General features: G+C 46.0%; 1 protein-coding gene and 1 pseudogene across 2 annotated transcripts in view; both read right to left on the bottom strand.

The window, feature by feature from the left end:
- CDH3 (cadherin 3) overlaps window positions 1-15,739 on the bottom strand; it is a 56,189-nt gene extending 40,450 nt beyond the window's left edge. For both annotated transcript variants that reach the window (XM_077132835.1, XM_077132836.1), the window contains exons 1-2: window positions 15,583-15,739; window positions 15,258-15,378 (exon numbers count right to left, since the gene is read on the bottom strand). In XM_077132835.1, coding sequence (XP_076988950.1) covers window positions 15,258-15,378; window positions 15,583-15,636 — 175 coding nt within the window. In that variant the 5' untranslated portion in view covers window positions 15,637-15,739. The remainder of the gene's footprint in view (window positions 1-15,257; window positions 15,379-15,582) is intronic.
- Window positions 15,740-19,373: 3,634 nt separating this feature from the next.
- LOC143658458 (fructose-bisphosphate aldolase A pseudogene) lies at window positions 19,374-20,458 on the bottom strand (annotated as a pseudogene).
- Between the last annotated feature and the right edge of the window lie 2,426 nt (window positions 20,459-22,884).

The raw sequence follows: 22,884 nt of genomic DNA, 5'->3' as shown, positions 1-22,884 counted from the left end.
TATTTTAGAACTTCACCTACTGTATGAGACCAAAGGAAAAGAGGTTTATTTTATCTAAAACGTAAATTTTCTGTAGCACATAATCTAACAACCTGTCTGGATAGCTCATTTAAACAACCCAAACACATGGAACCTGCAATGGGAAGAGGACTTGTAATTCTGTACACCTTAGGGTAACACCCAGATATATCCCAGAGTGTATCTGGCAGTTAATTAAAAAGTGTTGGCAAAGTTCCTTGAGGGATGGGGGAAAAATACAGAACTTAAGCTTTGCCATTAGAGAAACCTGATACTATCTCAAATATTAGAGACTCTAAGTCAATAGGCCAAGTCCTTGATCTTGAGGCTTGCTTTTGGGAAGCTTATTTCTATAGCAGAGAAGCTAAACCTACCTATAGTTATGCCTATGAATTACTTCCAGAAAACTTCCTTTGTTGTTTATATGTGGACACTCTCTCTCTCTCTAAGTCCAATTCTGCAAGGAAAAATTATTATCCTCCCCCTACATGGGACATGACTTCCAAGGGGAACAGTCTCCCTGACAACACAGGGAGAGAATGACTCCCTGTGACTACCAGAGATGAGCCTGGCCCTGGCACCAATGTGTTGACAACACCTTCCTAACCAAAAGGGGGAAAAGAAATGTTACAAAATAAGGTATCAGTGGCTAAGAGAGTTCAAATAGAGTTGAGAGGCTATTCTGGAAGCTACTCTTACACAAGGTTTAGCTAGATATTGCTAATTACCACAGTTTGCCAAACTCCAACCAAAATCATTCCTGGTAACCCTAAAAACACTGAGAGCTCTATCTGAGAATTTATAAAAGTTTTATGTCCTAAGATTGCTTTCCAGAAATCTACAACCTCCAGATGGGTTCCTAAGCCAGGTCCAGCCTCTTAAAAAACACCAACTAGTTCTATTCCCCATCCCATATTATCAACATCACTTTCCAACATGAAAATTAGAATGGGCAGAGCCCAAATACTCCTCAAGACTGGGAGAAGGATCAAAGAAGATGGAGGAGTTATAACACAGAAGATAGGATTTAACTAATGAGTATGACTACTGAATCATTATATTGATATTTATTTTCGTCTGCAGTGTCTTAGAGCAGCTAAAAGGAAAAACCTAAAATTGTGGAACAGTAACCTATACCAAACTCTGAAACCTGTTCTATAACTACTTGTTACAATGTACTTTGAAATATATTGTTTTGTATATAATGATATATTTAATAATTTTTTAAAATGTTTAAATAACAGATGGTTACTAGGCTGAGAACTCATTCCTCATTGCAGGCCTAGTTTTGGTGAAGTTGCCTAGATACCTCTAAAGGGAACTCCCTTGAGGTCAGGGGTTTGTCTTCTTGGCCATGAAATGGAGGTGCTATATGACCCCAACATTTAACCTTATTGCGTGTTCTGACAAAGCAAAACCACTCATCAACCTGGGGAGAAAATGCTTACAAAGACCTTAGGTGATCACTCTCAGCCAGTCACCCTCTGATCTCTGGGTATTTTGACTAGAAAGGAAGGATATTACCACTTTGAAGGTGTTACAGCAAAGGCAGCTTAGGGGTAGGGTAGGGTGGGTTGGGGCGGCGGGATGGGGTCGGGAGGGAGGGAGAGACTGTCAATGAAGTCTCCATTCTAGTTTGGTACAGGGACAAATCTAGCTTATAAAGTATCCCTACAATGATGACTCCTTTATGTTAAGGGATTGGGGTAAAGGAAGAAGAGGAAAGCATGAGAATTGACTTGAAAGAAGAGTCTGGCATTTTTCTGAGTGAAAGTATATACAGAAAAGCATTCACTTACTAAGAAATACAAATGAAAAGGACAGATGCTATAGAATATGTGGGAAATCAGTGCTGCTAAATATTGTTCAGGTATAAAGGGGATATAAATTAGTGATTCAGAAGGCTTAAAAAAGCCCTTTGATCCAGTAATTGTGCCAGGAAATTATCCCAGATGTGGCAAAACCACACCTGCAAGGATATTCACAATTGTTGTTTAAGCAGTTAAAAAAAAAAAAGGCTCAACCTCACTTGCAACAGAGTAGAATTATGATTAATCATTCAAATGAATAATCTATAGCCTTTTTTTTTTCTTAAGGTGCATTGTCTGGGAATCAAACCCGGGTCTCCCACGTGGAAGGTGAGCATTCTACCACTGAACCATCTGTGCACCCAATAGCCTTTTTAATGTTGTAAAAGAAAACCTAATCAAGGAAAAACCATCTGCTGATGAGGGAAAAAAAAAAAAAAAAAAAACCAGGTCACAAAGCAGCCATTTATAGCATGATCCCAACAATTATAACATGAAATATCGATACTTCCAACCTTGCACAGAGAAATGGGGCTGGTATCTGGGACGGTGGTCTGGTTCTCCCCTCCCAGGCTAAAGAGAACCAAGGTTACCGGTGTCCTTTGACCAGGACCTGGTCTGGGGAGACCCGTCGGGGAGAGGCCAAAGCGCAGCAAGGCATGCTGAGGCGAGCCCACGGGAAGCCCACCCAGAGGGTGAGAAGATGCAGCTGGATTATTAGGGACGTCTGACAGCAAGCTGTGAAGCAATGGGTCCCCAGCCCTCCCCCTCAGATCAGACACCCTCAAGAAGTACTTGGATGGAAAGGTAAAAGGTAAGGAAACAAACTTGGAAAACCTTTTTTATTTTTTATTTTTTTTATTTTTTCGTAATAACATATATACAGCATAACATTTCCCATTTTTGACTATACAATTCAATGGTGTTAATTGCATTCACAATGTGCTACTATCATCACCATCCATTTTTGAATGGAAGATTCAAAAGACTAAAGTCCTTTATGGGTGATGGGCCCACTTAATTTTGCTAATTATCTCATTTTTCCACCGTAAACATAAATTTGATCTGCAATCAGAATGCAATGCTATGATTTTTTTCCCCCTCCCCTGACCGGAAAAGTTAAAAGGCCACCCCTGTGTTGCTGAGGAAGAAGAAAGCAGTTCTTTCTAGAGGAGTTTTGCTTCTCTGCAGAAAGCTCTCCGGATGGAGCTATTTTACTCAGATTCCTCCTTCCCCTTGGGAGCTGGTCCTCCCTTATGCTCCCTGGAGGGAGCCAAGCTGAGCTAGGCGCCACAGCATTCTGGGAGTTTGGAGCTTAGAGCTCAGCATGAGGTGTGCGCTGGGTGGCTCACTGATTCCCACACTCAAGGACCACCCTGGAGGAGGGATCCTAGTGATCAACTGGGATATATGAGGCTGGACAATGATCCTGCAGCCTTGGGCTAGTCATTTAATCTTTTTTTAAATTATTAATTAATTAATTTTTTGATCATCACAATCATTTATTAACCTCAGAGTGAGTCCACAGCCTAATGATTTATTTTTATTGATATATATTATTTACGCACATACCATGTAATCACCTAAATGTACAACCAATGCTTTGCAATATCATCATACAGCTGTGCAATTATCATCACAATCAACTTTTTGTGTGAAAAATAACATATATAAAAAAAGCAATAAATTTCAAAGTACATTGCAACAATTAGTTGTAGAACAGATTTTGGGTTTGTATGGGTCACAATTCCACGATTTAAGGTTTTTACTTCTAGCTGCTCTAAGATACTAGAGACTAAAAGAAGTATCAGTATAATGATTCAGCAATCACACTCTTTTGTTAAACCCTACCTCTCTGTGTAACTCCATCATTACCATTGATCTTTCTCCCACTCTTCAGGGGTATTTGGGCTATGCCCTATCTAACTTTTTCATGTTGGAAGGTGCTGTCGATAATATGGGACAGGGAGATGGAACTAGTTGATGTTCTCAAGAGGCTGGCCCCTCTGCATTTCAAGGGCAAGTCACTTAATCTTTAACCCATTTCACAGAAAGCACTCCATAAATGCAAGCCCTTACAACTTTCATTATCTAAAATGGAAACACACACACAAGCTCTGGTTAAAACCAATTAAGATATACGAAAGCACTTTCTCACTCAGACACCCCTTCCCAAGCCAATCACCAAGATCCATACTTTTCCAGCTCTACTCCCATCACCTTAGTGCATACTCTATCATCTTTAGCCTAAATTAGTAAAATCTCCATTTAAAAGAGGGATATTTTTAAAATATAAAAATATGATACATTTGAGAAAATGAATAGGGCCACTTCCTTATTTGAAACTCATCAATGATGTGCCATTTTTCTTAGGATAAAAAACAAAATCTTTAATGTACCCAACCTTATCTCCACTATCAAGCCACATTGGTCCTCTTCTTAAATGTACCATAGCCCCATTACAATAGCACCTTTGCAGACGCTGCTCCCTCTGTCTGGGACAGTATCTCCTTACATTACCACTCCAATTTTACCCAGTGAACTCCTAATCCCTCATACCCCAATTCAAAAATAATCTTCCTGGGGAAACTTTTCCTCAACCCTCCCAAACTAGATCTGTTTCCTCTGTTAGAAACTGGTCTAGCCCTCTGTAACTTTCTTTCTTAGAACTTATTACAAATTGTAATTACGTGTTTTTTTTTTATCACAATTGCCCCTCTCCTCCTCTAGTTTGTATAATGCAAAGAAGTAGAGACTGTTGCTCACCACTGGTTTCCAACATCTGGCATAAAGCAGGTGTCAATAATTGTTGAGTGAATTATGAAAGTCCTTTGACCTGACAATTTCCGTTCTAGGAATCCATCCTAAAGGTGCATAGGAACTAGTTCTGCTATAACAACACAGGTATTACTACTTCCACTAATACCTATCATTTATTCATTCATTCACTACATGCTGTTTCACACACTAAATTACCTAATCATAACCAGAGCCCAGGAAACCCCATTATTTTCTCCATTTTACAGATGAGGAAATTGAGGCACAGAGGTTAAGTAACCTTGCCCAAGTTTTCATAGCCAGTGAATAGACAAATGGATTCAAACCCAGGCAGAGAGGCTCTGAAACCCCTGCTCAGGGACTCTCTACATTATATACAATTACATTTTATGCAAACTTCAATTGTAGAAATTTGAAATTGTGCCATAAATATTAACCTCTCACTTTGTATGCAAAATTTGAAGAAATGAAATTCCTCAAATTAAAAACAAATTGTCAAGAGACCTGTGTTCAATTCCTGGACCATGCACCCCCACCCCACCCCCAAAATTGTTAATAGTCAAAATTTCATAGCTGGAGAGACTAGTGAAGTGTAAGTATCTTCCAGACTCCCCCCTGCCCCCATACATTTCACATGTGTTCATATGAGAACACAAGTATTGAATCATGAGAGTTATGAATTCAGGTCTTCGAGAATCCTTTACATCAATGCGACTGCTCCAAACAAGGCTGTTTATTGCAGCATTATTTGAGTTTAAGAAGAACCCCTTAAGTTTCTCTTGGGTGGGGGAGGGATAAGATCATAAACGAGTGTCCCCTTTAAGAATGGAATTCAACTTTTATTCAGCAAAATGCCTGCAAAGCTAGATTTTGAAATCTAAAGAAAAACTTGAGAAAGCAAAGCATTTTTGTTTTGACTGAACCTCACATTCTTCAGCTTTCAACATCCAAGTAAAATAATGCTGGTGCTAATAAATTTGATAGTTTACTTCTGAATTATACAATTTAAAATTTTTTATTTTGGGTGGTTTCAAATGTTTTTGAAATATTGTTCAAATAATGAAGAAATGAAACAATGATTCGTGTGAAAACTATTTTTAAATGGTATAGTAGTAACCTTATTTATCTTACTGCCCAGTCTATCTTAAAGGTGCTCAAACACAAAAACTCAATTTATCTGGATGTGGTTAAGGCGAATAATTCACTTGACCATCTTTCTGTAACAGTCTTTCCTAAGAAGGTGATGCCTGATAGATTTCCAAAAATTTAAACACAATTCGTATGTTAACTAGCTTCCCCAGCCCCCATCTGCAAAGAACAAAAATAGGAGCTTGACTAAACAAATCATGGCATATCCATCAGGTGGAAGACTATGGACAGTTGAAGAAAAAAAAAAATGTGTCCCTAATGGTCTGGAAAAATGCCTATGATTCACCAAGTTAAAAAAGCAAGTTGCAAGCAATATTGACTGGTACTCCTACAGTTTTGACATGATTCAGTCTTGATAGTTGGTTTGCCATAAAAAAAAAATGTTAGCACAGTATTTTGCTTTGTTGGAAACTAAGATTAAATTTAAAATCATATCTATATGTTAAAACATATAACTGTATTTAGCTTTAAAAAACACAGTTGCAGAATAACATTTGTATGGATTGATACAGTCCAATTCTTGTTTTTAAAAAACCCTGTTGTGCAGAAAAATGTCTTCAAGGACTCACATTAAACCATTAGCTTTGCTTACCCTTGAGAGTAGAACTGAGGAAGAGGATTTTCATTTGTTTAGTTCTGAAATGCTTCTCTTAAGAGGCAGAAGAGTTCATGGTTCAAGCTCAGCCTGAACAGATTTGAATCTCAGCTCTGCTACTTATTAGCTGTTTGTTCTCAGACAAGTTACTTAACCTCTCTGGCCTGTCTCCTCATTTGCAAAATGGGAGTAACAATACTGCCTACCTCACAGGGATATCATGAGGATTAAATAAACTAATCTATATAAAATGCTAAGAACTGTATCTGTAATATAGTAAGTACCATATATTTTTTATTGAAAAAAAAAGTTGTCTTTACAGTGAATACATATTCATGTATTAAACAGTCCTACATCAACTATATAATATAGTATATATGGGAGGTTGATAAAAATAAAAAGCTCCCCCCAGATTCTGATAATTAGTCAAGCCTGCAAACTACTAATTCAGGGGGACTAAAGGCATAGATAAGCCACTGGAACATGCTCGAGTCCCATTCTAGAAGCAGAAAGAGACCATAAGAAACAAGAAAAGAACAGGTCTGGAGGCCCTGGTGGGAAGCCTCAACTGAAGCTGACTCCAAAGGGAGAGGGCAGGGTGTGGGCCTGGTGTCCTGTTCTGGCTTGTGTGTGGAAAGCCCACAGCAGCTGTTTTCCCCGTAAAGCTACAACAAGATGAGACTCGTTGTGAGAAGGCAGCTCAGAAGGCAAGGAGCTTTAGGCTAGACATACAGGGTGGTAAAAGCCCCTCATCCACACCCTCTAACTCAGAGACCGGCCTTTCACTGCCTCACAGCACTGGGGCCCTGGAGGTGTGTCTCACACCCAGGGGAGTTGGAGGCTCACCATTGAGGAGCTGGGACTCAGAATAATTTTCTGTAAACCACAGTTTGGGATGAGAAACCAGGCCTAGAATCCCATTTCCCCTGCCTTTACCCAGATTTACTTCAGGCCTGTCCCTACAGCTGGGTTTGACTAGTCTGAAAAACTTCTGAACTGCCTGGTGACCTTGGGCAAACCACTTCTCTGGTTGCTAGCTCCTGCTTCTTTATAAAACAATGTAAGCGAGGGTGGGAGTGTGCTGTGGCTCCCAAATTTGGGGGATGAACTGTCTCAGAAAAACACACATGCACACTTGTACACAAGCCCAGGGGTCCAAGACTTCCTAAAGCTAAACCCTAAAGTCAGAACCCCCGGGGGGAAAACACAGTTTATAACACAGGTTTTCAAATTTTACTCAGTTGTACAGTTAGAACTTCAAGCTAATCTTATTTGATCCTAAACAAGCAAAAATGGGGATAGTGAGATTGAGGGGGAGGCGCTGGTACAGGATTGTACTTCCTCAGCCCCCATCTCCGCACCTGAACCCCTGAGACACCCCAGAGTCTTAGGGGCCCCCAGCCCTCCCCACTGAACCAGGCCCTCCCACCACCTGGCTGTGTGGCCCTGGCCTGAACCCTCTCTTCAGACATTAGAGCTAGAACTGTGAGTTCAAAGATAGGGTGAAGGCAGAAAGGAAGGTGTTTCTTCAGCTTTTTTTCCCCCAGGATGAGGGCTCTGGGCTCTGCTCAGGCACCCAGCAAGCAGCAGGTTCTCGTATCAGCCTGAAGGGGATTCTGTCAGCTGAGAATGTGCAGACTACTGATACTCAAGTAACCCAGATCCACAGGAGTGCTCAGATTTGGGGAGGCGAGGGGAGCAGAACATATTCAGCTCCTCCACTCAAGAACACAGGGGTGAGAAGGGGAGGTGGTCCTTGAGCTGGGGGAAGGTGTGGGTTGAGGAAAGGCAGAAGATAAACTTGAAGGCAGAAGATGAAGCTTAGAAGCAGATTCTCCGCTAAGAACTGTCATCAGACCTGGTATCTAAACCCCCCTATCCCCCACATTCTAAAGGGAGGCCAGCCCTGCTCTTTAGGTTAATGGCTCCCCCTCCCCTACCCCCTACCCCACTCTCCTCAGCTCCTAGCGATTAACTGGGGCGTGTCTGGAGGGAACAGGAATTTGAAGTGCTCAAGTCAGAAGTTAACCATTTCCCATCTTCTAGCTTGGCTGGGGCCAGAGGACTCGCAACCTCTTTCCCTCCCCGACCCTGATTCCCCTAGGACCTCACACTTGGGGGTCAGGCCTGGGTTCAAATTCTGACTCCACCATTTAAGAGCTGGGTGACCTTGGACAAGTTACAAAGTTACAAGCCCAGGTTTACCTTCTGGTTAATGGGGCCAATTCCACCCACCTCACGGGGGGGGGGGGGGGGGGGGTTTTTTTGAAGGATTAAGGGGGCTTAGTATATAAAGTACTTAGTGAAGTTTCAGGAACTCGATAAGCTCTCCATAAATGGTATTTGGATTTTTGTCTTTTTTTTTAATGCCCTTCCTTGCCAGCCCTTATCCCTGGGTTGGCAATGCCTGGTGACTAAATGAATGGGTGTGTGTGTGTGTGTGTGTGTGTGTGTGTGTGTGTGTGTGTGTGAGTGTGTGAGTGTGTGTGTGAGTGTGTGTGTGTGTGTGTGTGTGTGTGTGTGTGTGTGTGTGTGTGTGTGTGTGTGTGTGTGTGTGTGAATACCCAGCTAAGGAAGTCACTCTGGTCTGGGAAAAGTCAGAAAGGGGAGTTGCTGGAGGTGAAGCTACAGTGGAGCAGAAGCATCAGCGCTATTGACCTCTGCAGGGGACAACTGGGATGCCAGCCACATTTCTGCCTTTCCCAAAAGCTTGCTGCCTCTGTTATGGGGTGAAACAAAACCAAGCTGGACTGGACCCTGTCCACTTCTCCTTTTTGTCTCTCTCAACCTTGCACTTCATGGTCCAGCCAGATTAAATGTATTTAAGTTCCAGGAATCCATCATGCTGTTCCCACTGTCAGGAACACAACACGTACCCCACCTCCCTGCATGCCCCACTCCCCTTGCTTAACTCTTCCCCAGTCTGATGCTGGAACTCCATTTTCTCACAGTTTCTCCAAGAACATGTCAGCAACACTTCTGATGTGACCCCTCTTTTTTGGCCCCTACCCGCCCCCATTTAATCACATGCTCTATATCATACTCATTTTGCCTGTCTTCTTCCACTTGAAAATAAGTTCCCTGCTTATTTTATCCCGAGCACTTAGCACAGCACTTGGTACTGAGTAGGTGTTCAATAACTGTTGAAACAAGGATTCCTAGTCACTGTATTAAAATTACCTGATGACTCCCCCAAGAGAACCTCTTTTGTTGCTCAGATGTGGCCTCTCTCTCCAGTCAACACAACAAGCAAACTCACCACCCTCCCTCTGTCTACGTGGGACATGACTCCCAGGGGTGTGGACCTTCCTGGCAACGTGGGACAGAAATCCTGGAATGAGCTGAGACTCAGCATCAAGGGATTGAGAAAACCCCTAGAATGAGTTAAGACTCATTCTAGGATTGAGAAAACCTTCTCGACCAAAAGGGGGAAGAGTGAAATGAGACAAAATAAAGTGTCAATGGCTGAGAGATTCCAAACAGAGTCAAGAGGTTATCCTGGAGGTTATCCTTATGCATTAAATAGATATCACTTTGTTAGTCAAGATGTAATGGAGAGGCTGGAGGGAACTGCCTGAAAATGTGGAGCTGTGTTCCAGTAGCCATGTTTCTTGAAGATGATTGTATAATGACATAGCTTTTACAGTGTGACTGTGTGATTGTGAAAACCTTGTGTCTGATGCTCCTTTTATCTACCTTATCAACCGACGAGTAAAATTTATGGAATAAAGATGAATAATAGGGGGAACAAATGTTAAAACAAATTTAGAGTGAAATGCTGGTGATCAGTGAGAGGGAGGGGTGGGGGGTATGGTATGTATGTATGAACTTTTTTCTGTTTTCTTTTAATTTCTTTTTCTGAATAGATGCAAATGTTCCAAAAAATAATCATGATGATGAATATGCAACTATTGTTATGAATCTGATAACAATCAGATATTGTGAATTACTGATTATATATGTAGAACGGAATGATCAAAAGTTACAAATGTTTGCGTTTGTTTGGGGGTTTTTTTTGGTATTAAAAAAAAAATTGCCTGGTGACTGGCCTGCTTCCTCCTCTGTCTGGGGGATTCCTTGAGGGTAAGGAACTGGCTTACCTTTGAACACCAGCACTCAGTAGATGTTCAGAGACTGGCTGACTGAATGACCATGTCAAGTTGGCCTTTGGATCCTGGACACTCACTGCCTCTATTATAAGGGAGAGGCCATTCCTAAGACCAAGAGAAGCTGAACTCAATCTCACCGGCCAGATGAGGGGGCTGCTGCCAAGCCAGCAGGGATCCAGGAGTGGGCTCTAGTAAGGTGACTGTGGAGGTGAGAGGAGGTAGGACCCAGAAGAGCCCTGGCTACTCCTGGACACAGAAAAGCTGATTTGTCCGTACAGGGCCGTGGTCCTGAGAGCCTCAGCTCACCCAGCAATTGCACCCCCAGGGATCTACCTAACACATACACATACACAGGTTCACCAAAAGACTTATACAAGAATGTTCATAGCAGGGCAATTAGTAATAGTAAGAAAATGGAAACCACTCAAATACCCATCAACAAAAATGTGGCTAGTCGCCTGATGGAATACCATACAAAAATAAGAAGCAACTGCAATGGAAACACAGCCATTATTGAAGAATCTCGGAATATGAAGTGAAAGAAGCCAGATCCAAGAGGACACACTATATGGTTCTCCAACATAAAGTTCAAATACAGGCAAATTCATCTATGATATCAGAAGCCAGAATCATGAGTATCTTGGAAGGAAGGTAAAAATTGGAAAGGAGGAGGCTTCCATGATTCTGGAAATGTTTCTTGAGCTGTGTGCTAGGTACACAGGTGTTTTAAGTTTGCAAAGTTCATTGAGCTGCACACTTATTAATTGGGGCACTGCTTTCTATGTATCTCATTCTTCAATAACAGTGGTTCTCCAAATGGGGACTGAAGTCTCAACTGATCTGGGGATGGGAGACCCTCTTCTCTTCTCCTGCATCATCCATCAACTGCTTTATAGACCTGTAGTATCCAGCCCTAAAAACTCACTGCTCCTCATAAGCAATAAATTCCTTACTCAGTACAGAGATGAGGGCAGCCTGCACCAGGTAACCTAGGAACAAGGTGCCATGCCAGGTGGGAAAAGGAGACTAGAGGTTTGAGTCCTGCTCCCCAGGCACAAGCTAACAGCAATGTAGGACAGAGTCTTTGACAATCAACCTTACTCTGCCACTGAACCAGGAAGGCAGCTGGTAAGGCCTGAAGTCCCAGTTCCCAAGCATTCATTCCACAGTGGCAGATTTATGGGACACTGGAATCATGCTGGCTTGTAGAGGCAGAAAAACAGCGTTTAAGTCCTAGCCTTGCTCTGTCTGTCCTAGTGACTTTATGCTCTTTTACAGCTGAGGGGAAGTTATCATCACCTGCTTTGCATGCAGTTATAAGCATCAAAATGAGCTAACACTAGACTGTAAGCTCCCCAAGGGCAGGGCTTTTATTATTTTGTTCATTGCTTGAACACTTTTCTAGAGCAGTGCCTGATACATGCCAAATAAATGTTTACTGAAAGAATGAAATATAAAGGGCATGGCCCAGAGGATGGACTCCAAAATAAAAGGTAATTTTTACACCAAAACCTCAATAAGCAGTAACATCATTTGGAAGTTAATTCATGCTGTCATATTCACTACTGAATTTTGAAGTTTCCCACCAAAGCAGAGGAACATTAGCTTTTAATCACAGGGAAACACTGACTAATGGTCAGTTGAACCTGCTGAGGGGCCCAGATGAAGTGCTGGGTTTGTTTTACTGCCATTAGGCCTCCTCTCTCAATTGCTTGCCATTACAGATGGGTAGCTCTCTTTAGGTCACTTATTCCTGACCACTGCACTAATACTCTTCAAGCTCCCTCCTTCTACCTCTCCTTTGTCTTTGCTTCCAGACCACACTTGGACAAAGGCTGGACACCAGACTTTGGGGTGCGGAGAGTTTCTGCTCTAATCCCCTGCAAATTAATCTCTCATTCTTGGTCTAGTCAATCCTAGCTGCACCTGACCCCCAACCCCATCACTACAGCACTTAGAGACTGTACTCAAACCAGGTTCTTCTTCAGGAGTGTTTATGGAAAGCTCTACAATAAAAAGGGATTTAAAAAAAATGGGATAAATGACTGACTGCTCTAGTGGTGGGTGATGGCTGTGGGATTCAGCGCTCTAACACTGCACTTCTTCATTCCACTTCCTTCCACTTTCTGGTAATAAAAAGAACCACAAACTCAGGTGTCAGAAACTTCAAATCCCTGCTGGCCAGTGATAAGACTTCCAGGAAGCCACAACCACTTGGGTTTCATCTGTAGAACAGGTCATCCTTCATGAGGTGTTCATGGATTCACGCAAATACTTATTGGGCATTTATTAAGTACCAGACCCTGAGCACATACCAAGAGGTAACTGTCATGCCTATGACCTTTAGTGAAACCAATGAGCTGTTTAACCTGAGTTGTCATCATTAAGCTGTGCCTCTGTTTCTCCACCTTTGAAACATGCAGCAGGGTTGGGCCAAAGGGTTTCTGAAGTCCCAAAGCAGAGATTAGGAGCTCAAGTTGTTTAATATTTACCTCACCTGCTTCAAGAGAATGTTGGGAGGATGAAGGCAAGCTCAGAATTGTAGAAGCACTTTGAAGAGGAAGATGCAAACGCAAACAAGGTATTAATTATACCAGACTATTTTTTTGAACTCAACTTCATAGATATTCCTGAGATATTCATAGCCCAGGAGCAAACAACATGGGCAATTGTTCCTTAGCAGTAAGAAAACTGTTGGTGGTTTGGCCAAACTTGAGTTTGTATGTAGCCTCAGGATAACCCTTTTAACATGGCTAGATCTGGGCTCCAGTTCCTATGTGATGAGGATGAGGGGCTGGAGGGGAAGGTAGCAATGTAGGAAGATGTCAGCTTCTGAGAGCATAGAGAAGAAATACCAATAGTTTACTTTTTGTTGTTTTTGGGTGGTGGTGACGTGTGTTTTCATTAATTTGAATCAATTGGGTCCAGAAGAAAGGAAAAAGAAAAAGAGAGGCCCATTTCATGGGAAGCCGGGTCTAAGAAACAGTTATGCAGCAGAGTCTCAAGGTGAGCTAAACACATTAACCTTCTCTTTGTTTTATAAACCAGGTGTGTTCCTGGCACAGAACACACCATTTTCACAACCGTAAACCAGAAATCCGAGAACACTGAATTTCCTCAAAAGGTTTAAAATGCCTAACGTCACTGGGAAGCACTCGCCAACCCGACCATGAAATTGAAAACCCGATGATCGTTTTCCTCAAACAACCTCGAACGTGGAGAAGTGACAGCTAATCTGATTATTTCTTGCTTCAGTAAAAAAGATAAGGCACAGACAACAGTCAAAGCCACAGCCTGCTCTCGAGACTGTAGTCAGAGAACTTGACAATGGGGGAAGGGGTTAGATTTGGCAGAGGTCTGGGTAGCAATAAAAGCTTCCTGAGGGAGCCGGAATTGGATTTGGGGCCCTGCCCAAGTTAACTTTTTTACAGGTTGGCTGAGTTGCAGTTTGTTAGTCAGCCAGTAAAAAACCCTCACACAAGAATTTAAAGTTTATGAGGCATGGCCTCTTAATGCCTCTCTTCGGCTCCCTCCAGCCAAGGGTTTAAGGAGCTTGGCCTAGCCTGTGTGTTAATTGTTTTGTCAATGTGCATAGTTATTTGGAAGAGGAAAAAGACTCCACAGACTCAACTCCCTAATTCTCTTTCGGAGAGGCAAAGGAGAGTCCTCTCAGCATTACCCATGCTGGCCCTCAAGTTGTGAGAATTTGTACCTGATGTTAGGGGCATGGTGATGGCGACATCAGAGAAATGCTTGGTGGCAGCAGTTCTTAAGTGTTTCAAAAGCCAGATAAACTGTCGATACCGGCTCCCAGAAAAATGCCCTTGTGAATTCTCAAGCAATTTCAGTTTTAAGGATCCTCCCGAACCCCACCCAAAGACCCTGGCTTTAGCACCCCGTTTTAAGGAAAGAATTTGGGTTTGGTCTCTCGGGGGAAGCCCTATTGTCCTCCCCACCTAGACGGGAAGATCCGGACCCCAAAAGGCGGCGGTTGCCTGAGTCTCCGCACCAAAGTGACCCCTACTCTCGCCTTTTCTTTTTTGAACCTGGATGGGAGGAGTGAGGGATCAAGAAGGTGCTTTGATCTTCCACCCACCTTCCCCGCACCCCGTAGCCCAAAACCTTGAGACACCACCAAGGTCACTATGTGACCTAACATCCCTGCCCCAGATGTGGGGAAGGGGGGTGGGGGTGGTGGAGGCGGTGTTCCCCGCGCAGGTTGGGCCCAGCCAGGTGTGCCAGGCTCCCTTGCTCGGCAGGCGGCAGAGGTGCAAGCCCTCCGGGAAGGGCAGGGTTAAAGAGTACTTTGCAGCTGCCGCGGAAGAGAGGGGCGGGGGATGGGAGCGCGGAGAAGAGAAACAGACCCTGTCTGTCTGTCGGAGACACAAAGCACGGTTCACAAAAGGGGCCCGAGAGGGGCGAAGGGGGGCGGCCAGGGGCACCGCTCATCCCCACACCTGCGCGGGGGTGGGGAGGAGGAATGTGGACGGTGCATTCCTCGGCTGAGGCCAGTCGGGGCGGAGAGCTACCCACGTCGGGGCTGGTGAGAAGCACAGCCAGCCCGCACCCCCTCCCGAAGGTGGGGGTCAGGGGTGGGGGTAGGTAAGCAGCGGCCGCCGCGCGCGGAGCGGGCTGGACGTCAGGGGGCGCTATGCTCTCCCGCCTTCTCAGCCAGCCGCCGGCTTTCCGCACCTACCTAGAACCCGAGGTGGCTCCAGAGGTCCCTTGTCTCAACTTGGACACCCTGGCCCCGGCCACACAGGAGCGGATCACGTGCGACCCCCCGCCCCGCTGTCTTACCTTTCCCCAGAGCCTGGCCTGGCTCCAGCTCCGCACCTTCCACCTCCATGGTCACTTCAGTCTCCCCAAAGCCCCCCTGACATGGCTGGGAGGCCGCGCACCGCATCCAGCAAACCTGCACCTGAGGAACGAAGAGAAAAGTGGGTCCTGGATAGCAGGCGCGCCCGGTGTGCCCGGCCCTGCATACCACCCTGGGGACCTCATGGGCTTCCTTGGCCCTACAGAGTAGAGCCCCGAGTCCTCCCGGACGCCACCACAGCGCGCGGACTCCGCCCGCCCTCCAGGGAGCAGCCTCAGCCGGTTCAAGGGCAAGGCAGCGGAGTACCTGGAAGAGGAGGAGGAGGAGACTGGACGCTAGGGGCCCACCAGGGAGCCCCATGTCGGGAGAGAGAGGTGAAGAGGGTGCCGCGACGGTGGGCCTCGGCTTGGCTAAGCTGGCGGCACAGCTTTGAGCACAGCGGCTTGCAGGGGCGAGGGGAGGAGGCCAGGTGAGCCCAGGTAGGTGCTGATTGGTCCAGCGCCGCAACGTCCCGCCCCCTCGCAGGTGGGGCCGCGGTAGGCTAGCTTCAGGCACGCGTGAAGCCCCTCCTGCCCTCCCTGGTGCCCTCCGGAGTTCTCCCTCCTTTCCTGAAATTGCTCCTGGCAGGCACTCACCCTTGGTCTCTCAGGTTTTGGGTTCCAGGCGGGGAACAAAAGCAAAAACCCACCCACTCGTTAGCCTCCGCTGAGCGGGAAGTAAACTGTTTCTATGCCTTGGGGCTACAGCGGAAATACAGTGGGGAAGCATCTAGACCCGACTGGAAACAGAGGCGCCCCATTCATGCTCCCCGAAGGGTTTCTGTTATCCAAAGCTTTGATGGAGTCTGGGTGTGCCCGCCCCACACCCGGCCACTGCGGGGGCTGTCCTCTTGCTCCGCTTCCCATGCGGGCCTGCCCGGAGAGAAGCAAGCTTTAAAACTGCCAGCGAGGTCCCCAGGGATAGGACCTGCTACAAAGCTCTTCCACTTGCGGGAGAATGCTTGCTCCTGTTTCGCAGCTGAGCAAATGGAGGCTGGGAGAGAAGTGACTCCCCCAAGGTCCCAGAGTTTGCAAGCCTTGGTAAAGCCAAAGGGTGCGAGGTAGGGGGTAGTTATCAACTACCAGGACACACACACACCAGTAAAATATAAATAATCGACGTTTCCTCAACTTTATATAAAATGTAAATAAGGGTATTTTATCGATCTGAAATACCTATAATCTAAGTAAATCTGTGCTTGCTGTGCACAGCAACCTTCCCGGAGACTCCCTTCGAAAACAGCTCTTCCCGGGAGATAAGCGTCTGACCGAGGATTCGAACCTCGGTCCTCTTCTCTTTCTCTCTGCGCTGCACACAAAGTGACCATTGAGCATAGTAACTGTCAGAGACTCAGTCACCCCACCCTCACCCCACCCCGCCAGACTTTACCCCAATGAGTTGAGCCTTCCCTGCCAGCCCTACCCTTTTGTTAGCTGAGCCCCTCCCTACTCCCAGCTCAGATTTAGGGGCTTGAGGGGAGGCCTCGAGTCTTAATGTTAGATTCTTTGGCACTCTGGGCTAACGTGGTGACCCGCCCATCCTTCCCACCACCAGGCCAGCGGCGACGGGGTGGACTGCCGCCACCGTGGGAGACCCTCTATCTACCTGAGCATCGGCTCTGGGGCCGGATCGCCGGGGATCAAAGCTGGGTTCTACCACTTAACTAGCGCTGTGGCCCCCGGCAAGCGAAATAACCCCTCTGGGCCTCATTTCTGCATCTGCCAAAAGGACTGTTATCATACCTGGCTCCCTAAAGGAGCGGGATTAAATGAGTCGATACATGAAGATAAGGATTAAATAAATTTATACGTTTAAAATGCTAAATCCAGTATCTGGCACACAGCAAGTGTCCAACCGTCGACTGGTATTATTACTCTAAGATCCGGCTCATTTAGCCTCTTCTTTCCCCTCGTGAGCCATTTCTCCATTCTCAGCCCCCTCCTACACACATACACACGTCCTCTAACTAAGAGAATAAGAACCGCTGAAATGCTTCGATTTCACGGCTGAGAGTAAAGTGAGCGACTGGCATCTGGTATCTGGAGAGCGCTGCGTTATCCCGCCAGCGGTCCCGGCAGGTGGGGCTGGGGGGCGAGCACCGCGCAGGGAAAGCGGGAGGTAGCTCGTCCAGCTCCGCGCGCTCGGCCAAGGGGTGCTTTCTGTGCCCGAGGGCAGGGTACTTTGCCGCGTAGCGCAAACCCCAGGCGCCGCTCGGTGGCCGGGCTTCTCCTCGCCTCGCCCGGTCCCCCGCGCCCGCGCGGAGTCAGATGAAACCATTAGACGGACGGTTAAACACAAACGAGCCTCGGGATCCAGGCCCTAATTAAGTAAACACGCGGCTGGAGGGCTGTTGATCGCGCTCATTTCCGCCTCCTTCGCTGGCTCTCGGCATTCCTGGCGGGGGCGGGGAGATGAGGCGAGAAATGAAGAGTCAGCTCATTTGTCGGTCGCTTGGACCACACGGCTGTCTTCGTAGTTCCCCTTATCTGTCGTTCATTCATTAATCCATTCATTAAACAAATATTTGCTGACAGCCTGCTACGTGCCAAGCCGTGGCCTGGGCGCGGGGGCATACGACAGTGAACAAAATAGAAAGTTTCCCTGCACCCTCGGAGTTTCCATCCCAGACTATGCAGGTTAGGGGGAAATCATATCTAAGTAAATACAGAATATGTTAGATGGTGAATTGTGCTGTGTAGGAGCCAGAATAGTGAGCGCAGCTCCGCAGGGTGGGTGGTGGGTCTGGAAACTGCTAATAGAATGATCCAGAAGGTATTTCAGTCAGGGTCTAGCAGGAAACGGAGCCCAGCTCTGGTGCTTCAGCTCTTTAATGAAGAGGTGGGCAGGGTTCAGGAACTAACAAGGGTATTGAGGCACCAGAGAAGCGGCAGTAGATGACCTTATCACTTGGAGGGCTGAAGGGTGAGGGAGGACCTCATTCGAGGTTGGTGGAACTGGACTGAAGAGGACCACCTGGCCCCAGGGCCCCTGTGGTTCACAAGGGACACAGCCACTGCCCACAGCAGGTCAGGGAGGGCAAGGGGAAAATACCCTAACATCTCTCTTCTCCTGCCCTTCATCTCCTGGCAGTGCTTCCTATTGGCCAAAGCAATCCAAAGCCTGAGGGTAAGGAAGCCCGGGTGAAGGGATATTTAGGGACCTTTCCTCCAGTTACTGGGCAGAGCAGGGAAGGGCAGGGGCCCCACTGAGAAGGCAACATCAGAGCAAAGACCCAGAGGAAGTGAAGAAGGAAGCTATGGCTAAAGATATCTAGGGAAAGAGTATTCCTGGCAGAGAAGACAAGCAAAGGCCCTGAGGCAGTAGATCACTTGGAACAGCAAAAAAAAGAGGAAATGAGTCAAAGAGTTTGGATGGAGAGAGAGAGAAGGGAGGTGTTTGAGCAAATCTTGCAGAACCTATAGAATGTTGTAAAACGTTGGCTTTTACTCTGAGTGGGAGGAGAGAGAAACCACTGGAGGTTTTGAACAAAGGAGTGGAATTGAGAACAAACCACAGAGGGATGAGAGTGGAAGCCGGGAGATCAGTAGGGATTCTATTGCAGTCATCCAGGCAAAGAATGAAGATGGTTAGATTCAGGGTAGTCACTTTGGAGGTGGTGAGAAATACTCAGATTCTGGGTAAATTTGGAAGGTATTGCCAACAAGACTGGCTGATGGATTGGCTGTGGAGGGTGGGGTGAGAGAAAGAGAGGGTTAAGAATGACTCCAGGTGGTAATGGTAGCACAACATTGTGAATGTAATTAATACCAGTGATTACATTTGACAGTGATAAAATGGGAACATTTGATGTTTATATATGTTGTGTATATGTTACCACATATTTCTTCCCACTTTCTTAAATAATTGTTTATTAGCAGTGGGCTGGAAAGGATGGAGTTAGCATATACAGACAATACCATGCACTGACATCATGAGGGGGCTTATGAGTGATGGGTAAGAGCAGCCTGGAGCCCTGGATGAGGACCCCCCACCAAGAGTGAGTGTAGGAGGGGGCAGTGGCCTGGAGTGTTGTGGGGGCAGCCTTAGAACAGTTCTGCTCAGTAGGCATAGTTAGAGACCAAAAGGGACTGCTTGGCTGTGGCACCCGCCTGGCCGCTTGGGGTGTATTTTCCATGGCAGGTGAGGCTATTGGCCCGGGCTCACTTAACATACTCTTCTTGGGCAGCCTTCAGGTTCTCCTTCTTCCCACCCCAGGCCTTCAGGGCAGAGACCTGTAGGCCTCAGCCATAGGAGTTCAGGACCCACTTGTCGATGGCATTGAGGCTGATGGACGCTTCCTCCTCACTCTGGCCTCCAGGTAAGAAGGTGACTGCAGGGAGAGCAGGGAGAGCAGGGAGTGCTGTGTGGCACAGGGTTGTGATATTGCGATGGCAATCTCCTCGTGAGGCAACTTCTGGGTGCAGGCGTGGCCTGGGGTTACCATATTGGGATTCAGCAAAGTGCCTCCCACATAGATGTGGTGGTCACTCAGAGCCTTGGAAGCAGCAGCAAGCACCTTCTCAGTTACATACTGATAGTGCCTCAAATCATGGCCCAGTCGGGGAGGATCTCTGGCTCCACGATGGCATGATGTCATTCTGCTGGCAGGTGCTGGCATAACGAGCCAGCTGATTGGCATTCTTCATGATGGCAAGGGCCCAAGGGGTATGCTCCCCAATCTTCAGCAGGCATCATCACTTGGTGAAGTCAGCTGCTTCTTTCTCCTACTGGTCACAATGCTGACAGTCCATCCAGCCCTGTTTGTTCCCTCCATGTGTACCACACCCTTGTCTACCTTGAGGTCTGTAACACTGCCTTTGGATGTGATGACTTGGGGGAAGGGATGACCATCATCCGCCTTCTGGTACAGCATCACATGGAAGATGACACCACCAATGCTGGGGTCCACACGGTGGCCGGCACTCAGCAGCAGCCCCTGGTAGAAGCGCTGGTTCACCACAGTGTTCTCGGTGCCAACAGACTACAGCTGCTTGGCAATGCTTCTGGTGGACTTATCCGCAGCCAGGATGCCCTTGCCTGGAGCCACAATACGTTGAGCAAGGTCAGAGATCTTTCTTCTGTTCCGGGCCAGCGCCGGGTATGGGCAGGGTGTGGTGGTGGTGGTGGTAAGTGCCTGGCACATGAATCATATTTTTTTTTTACTTTTTTTTTTTTTTAACAAAAACAGAAACAAAAAAAGAATGACTCCAAGTCTCAGCTGTATTTTCTGAAGGTTTAATGTTGGTTTCCTTAGGAAACATATGCATCCTGTATTCCTGCCTTCATATTACATTCTGATGAAGGTATTATTGACAACAGTAAAAGAATGACTCCAGGGTTTTGGCCTGAGCAACCAGAGGTTGGCAGTGCCATTTCCGGAGATGGGGAAGACATGTGGAATGGATTCTGCCAGGGGCCTCTTCAGATCCCCTGGAATCCCTTTTATGCTTTCTGAGGACCCTTTCCTGGCTTCTGTGTGCTCAGGAGTTTACTCCCCCAGCCCTTAGAGACCAACACCAAGGTGTAACATATACTCCAGAGTTCCCTGTGGGAGCAGGATGAAGTCACCCTCTGTGGAACTTTGAAATCACACCCTCACTTGGTTTCCTGCCCTTCTTTACCTCACTTCTCTTACACCCTACCAGTTCCTCCTTAATACATCACTGGTACATGAATTCCTGTCTCATCGTCCACTTCGCAGAAAACCATTGCAGGTGGAACAAGTATAGGGTGGAGGGAAGGTCAGGAGTTCTGTTTGGAACATGTTTAGAGATGCCTGGTAGTGGCATGCTGCCACTGGACACGCCAGTTCAGGAGAGATGTCTGACCTGGGGATATATTTGTCATGAAGGGAAAGCATCAAATTTAGGGGGTGCCCTGCAGAGAGAGACTTGCCTGGGTAGCACCTTCTTCAGCAGAATGTCCACACGCTCCCCATACCCTCCCCTAAACAGGGCTGCGACCCTTTCACTCTTTTTTGCTATTTCACTAAGAATTGCACCTTCCTTGCTTCGTGTCTGCATTTCACATTTAAACATGAGCTCCTTACTGCCTTGTGAAATCTTTGGCACGGTTACTTCTATGTGTCCTCACTCTCCACTTTCTTTTCTTCCCTCCTCTATGCCCTCTGGCTCTAATAATTCCTACTTAATGGACAGTGGTAAGAATTATCCCATACTGAAGTCCTGACCTCTTTCTACAATCTTTACGTCTCATCCAAAGGCAACTGCATCCTAGTAGCTCAGGCTGAGCTGCCTTCCACTTTCTGATCTCAGCCTCTACCACTTACTCACTCTGCTTCTCCCACCCTGGCTTCCCAGGGGTGCCTCAACACACCTGACCTTTGTGCTCGCTGTTCCCTCTGCCTGCATCGCCCTTCCCCAGATGTCCACCTGCCTCTCCCTTGCTTCCTTCAGGACTCTGCCAAAAAAAGAAGGCTTCCCTGGCCACCCTGCAAAGATCATGCTATCCTGTGACCCTCTTTCCCCAGTTTCCTCTGCTTTCCTTTTTAAAAAAAAAAAAAAAAAATAGCACTTATCACACCCTGATTCACTAGTGTAGGTATATATAATGTTGTTTTAAGAAAGGCAATGCACAGTAATGATCAAGAGCAAGGACTCTGGACCCACACTGCCTGGCTTTGAGTCCTGAATCCAGCTCTTCCTAGATGGGAGACCTTGGGCAAATGACTTTTAAGCCTCACCGCCACTTCTGTGTGCTCGCTGTAAAATGGAATAAGCATAATCGTCCCTTCCTCATAAGCTATCAGTTAATATTTGCAAAACACTTTAGAACATAGTAAATGTAAGTGTTCATTAAACTGTATTTATCATCTCTCTCCCCTCACTGGGTATATCCTCCAGGAGGGCATGGATTGGTGTCTGCTTTTCTCACTGCTGGGTTCCCAGTGAGAACAGCCTGGCATATAATAGATACATAAATATTTACTGAATGAATGAAATCGACAATATTATAACTGTTAAGCATCTGGTGGAGTGCTAGATGTGTAGCAAGAGCAAAATTAATGTGCATTCACCGAGCCACCTCACAGAGCTGTCATGAGGTCCAGTGAGCTCATGTCTGGGAAAGTGATTTGCAAAGTGTAGGAATACAAGTCAGAATAAGGTAAGCCACTCCCATTTCCTGAGCACTTACTGAGTCCCAGCCTCTTGTAATTAGTACTTTCATGTATGATCTCATGCAAATACTCACAGTTCTATGAGGTAGACATATTAGTCCCATTTCATGGATGAGGAAGCCAAGATTAAGTCAGAGCCGGGGTCTAACCTAGTTTTTTTGTTGTTGGTGGTGGTGTTTTTTGAATTTAAATGTTTTTATTAGAAGAGTTGTAGGTTTACAGAAAAATAATGCAGAAAACACAGAGTTTCCATACCCCTCATTATTAACACCTTGCATTAGTGTGGTAGCTTTGTTACAGTTGATTAATGATTATTATAATTGTACTATTAATTATAATCTATAGTTTATATTAGGGTTACTGTTTCTGTTGTACAGGCCTATGGTTTTTTTTTGTTGTTGTTTTTTTAACTTTTTATTGTGTAGTATAAC

This window comes from Tamandua tetradactyla, chromosome 16 (genome assembly GCF_023851605.1).
Source record: "Tamandua tetradactyla isolate mTamTet1 chromosome 16, mTamTet1.pri, whole genome shotgun sequence".
NCBI classification, from domain to species: domain Eukaryota; kingdom Metazoa; phylum Chordata; class Mammalia; order Pilosa; family Myrmecophagidae; genus Tamandua; species Tamandua tetradactyla.
This window is presented reverse-complemented; position numbering and strand designations above follow the sequence as displayed.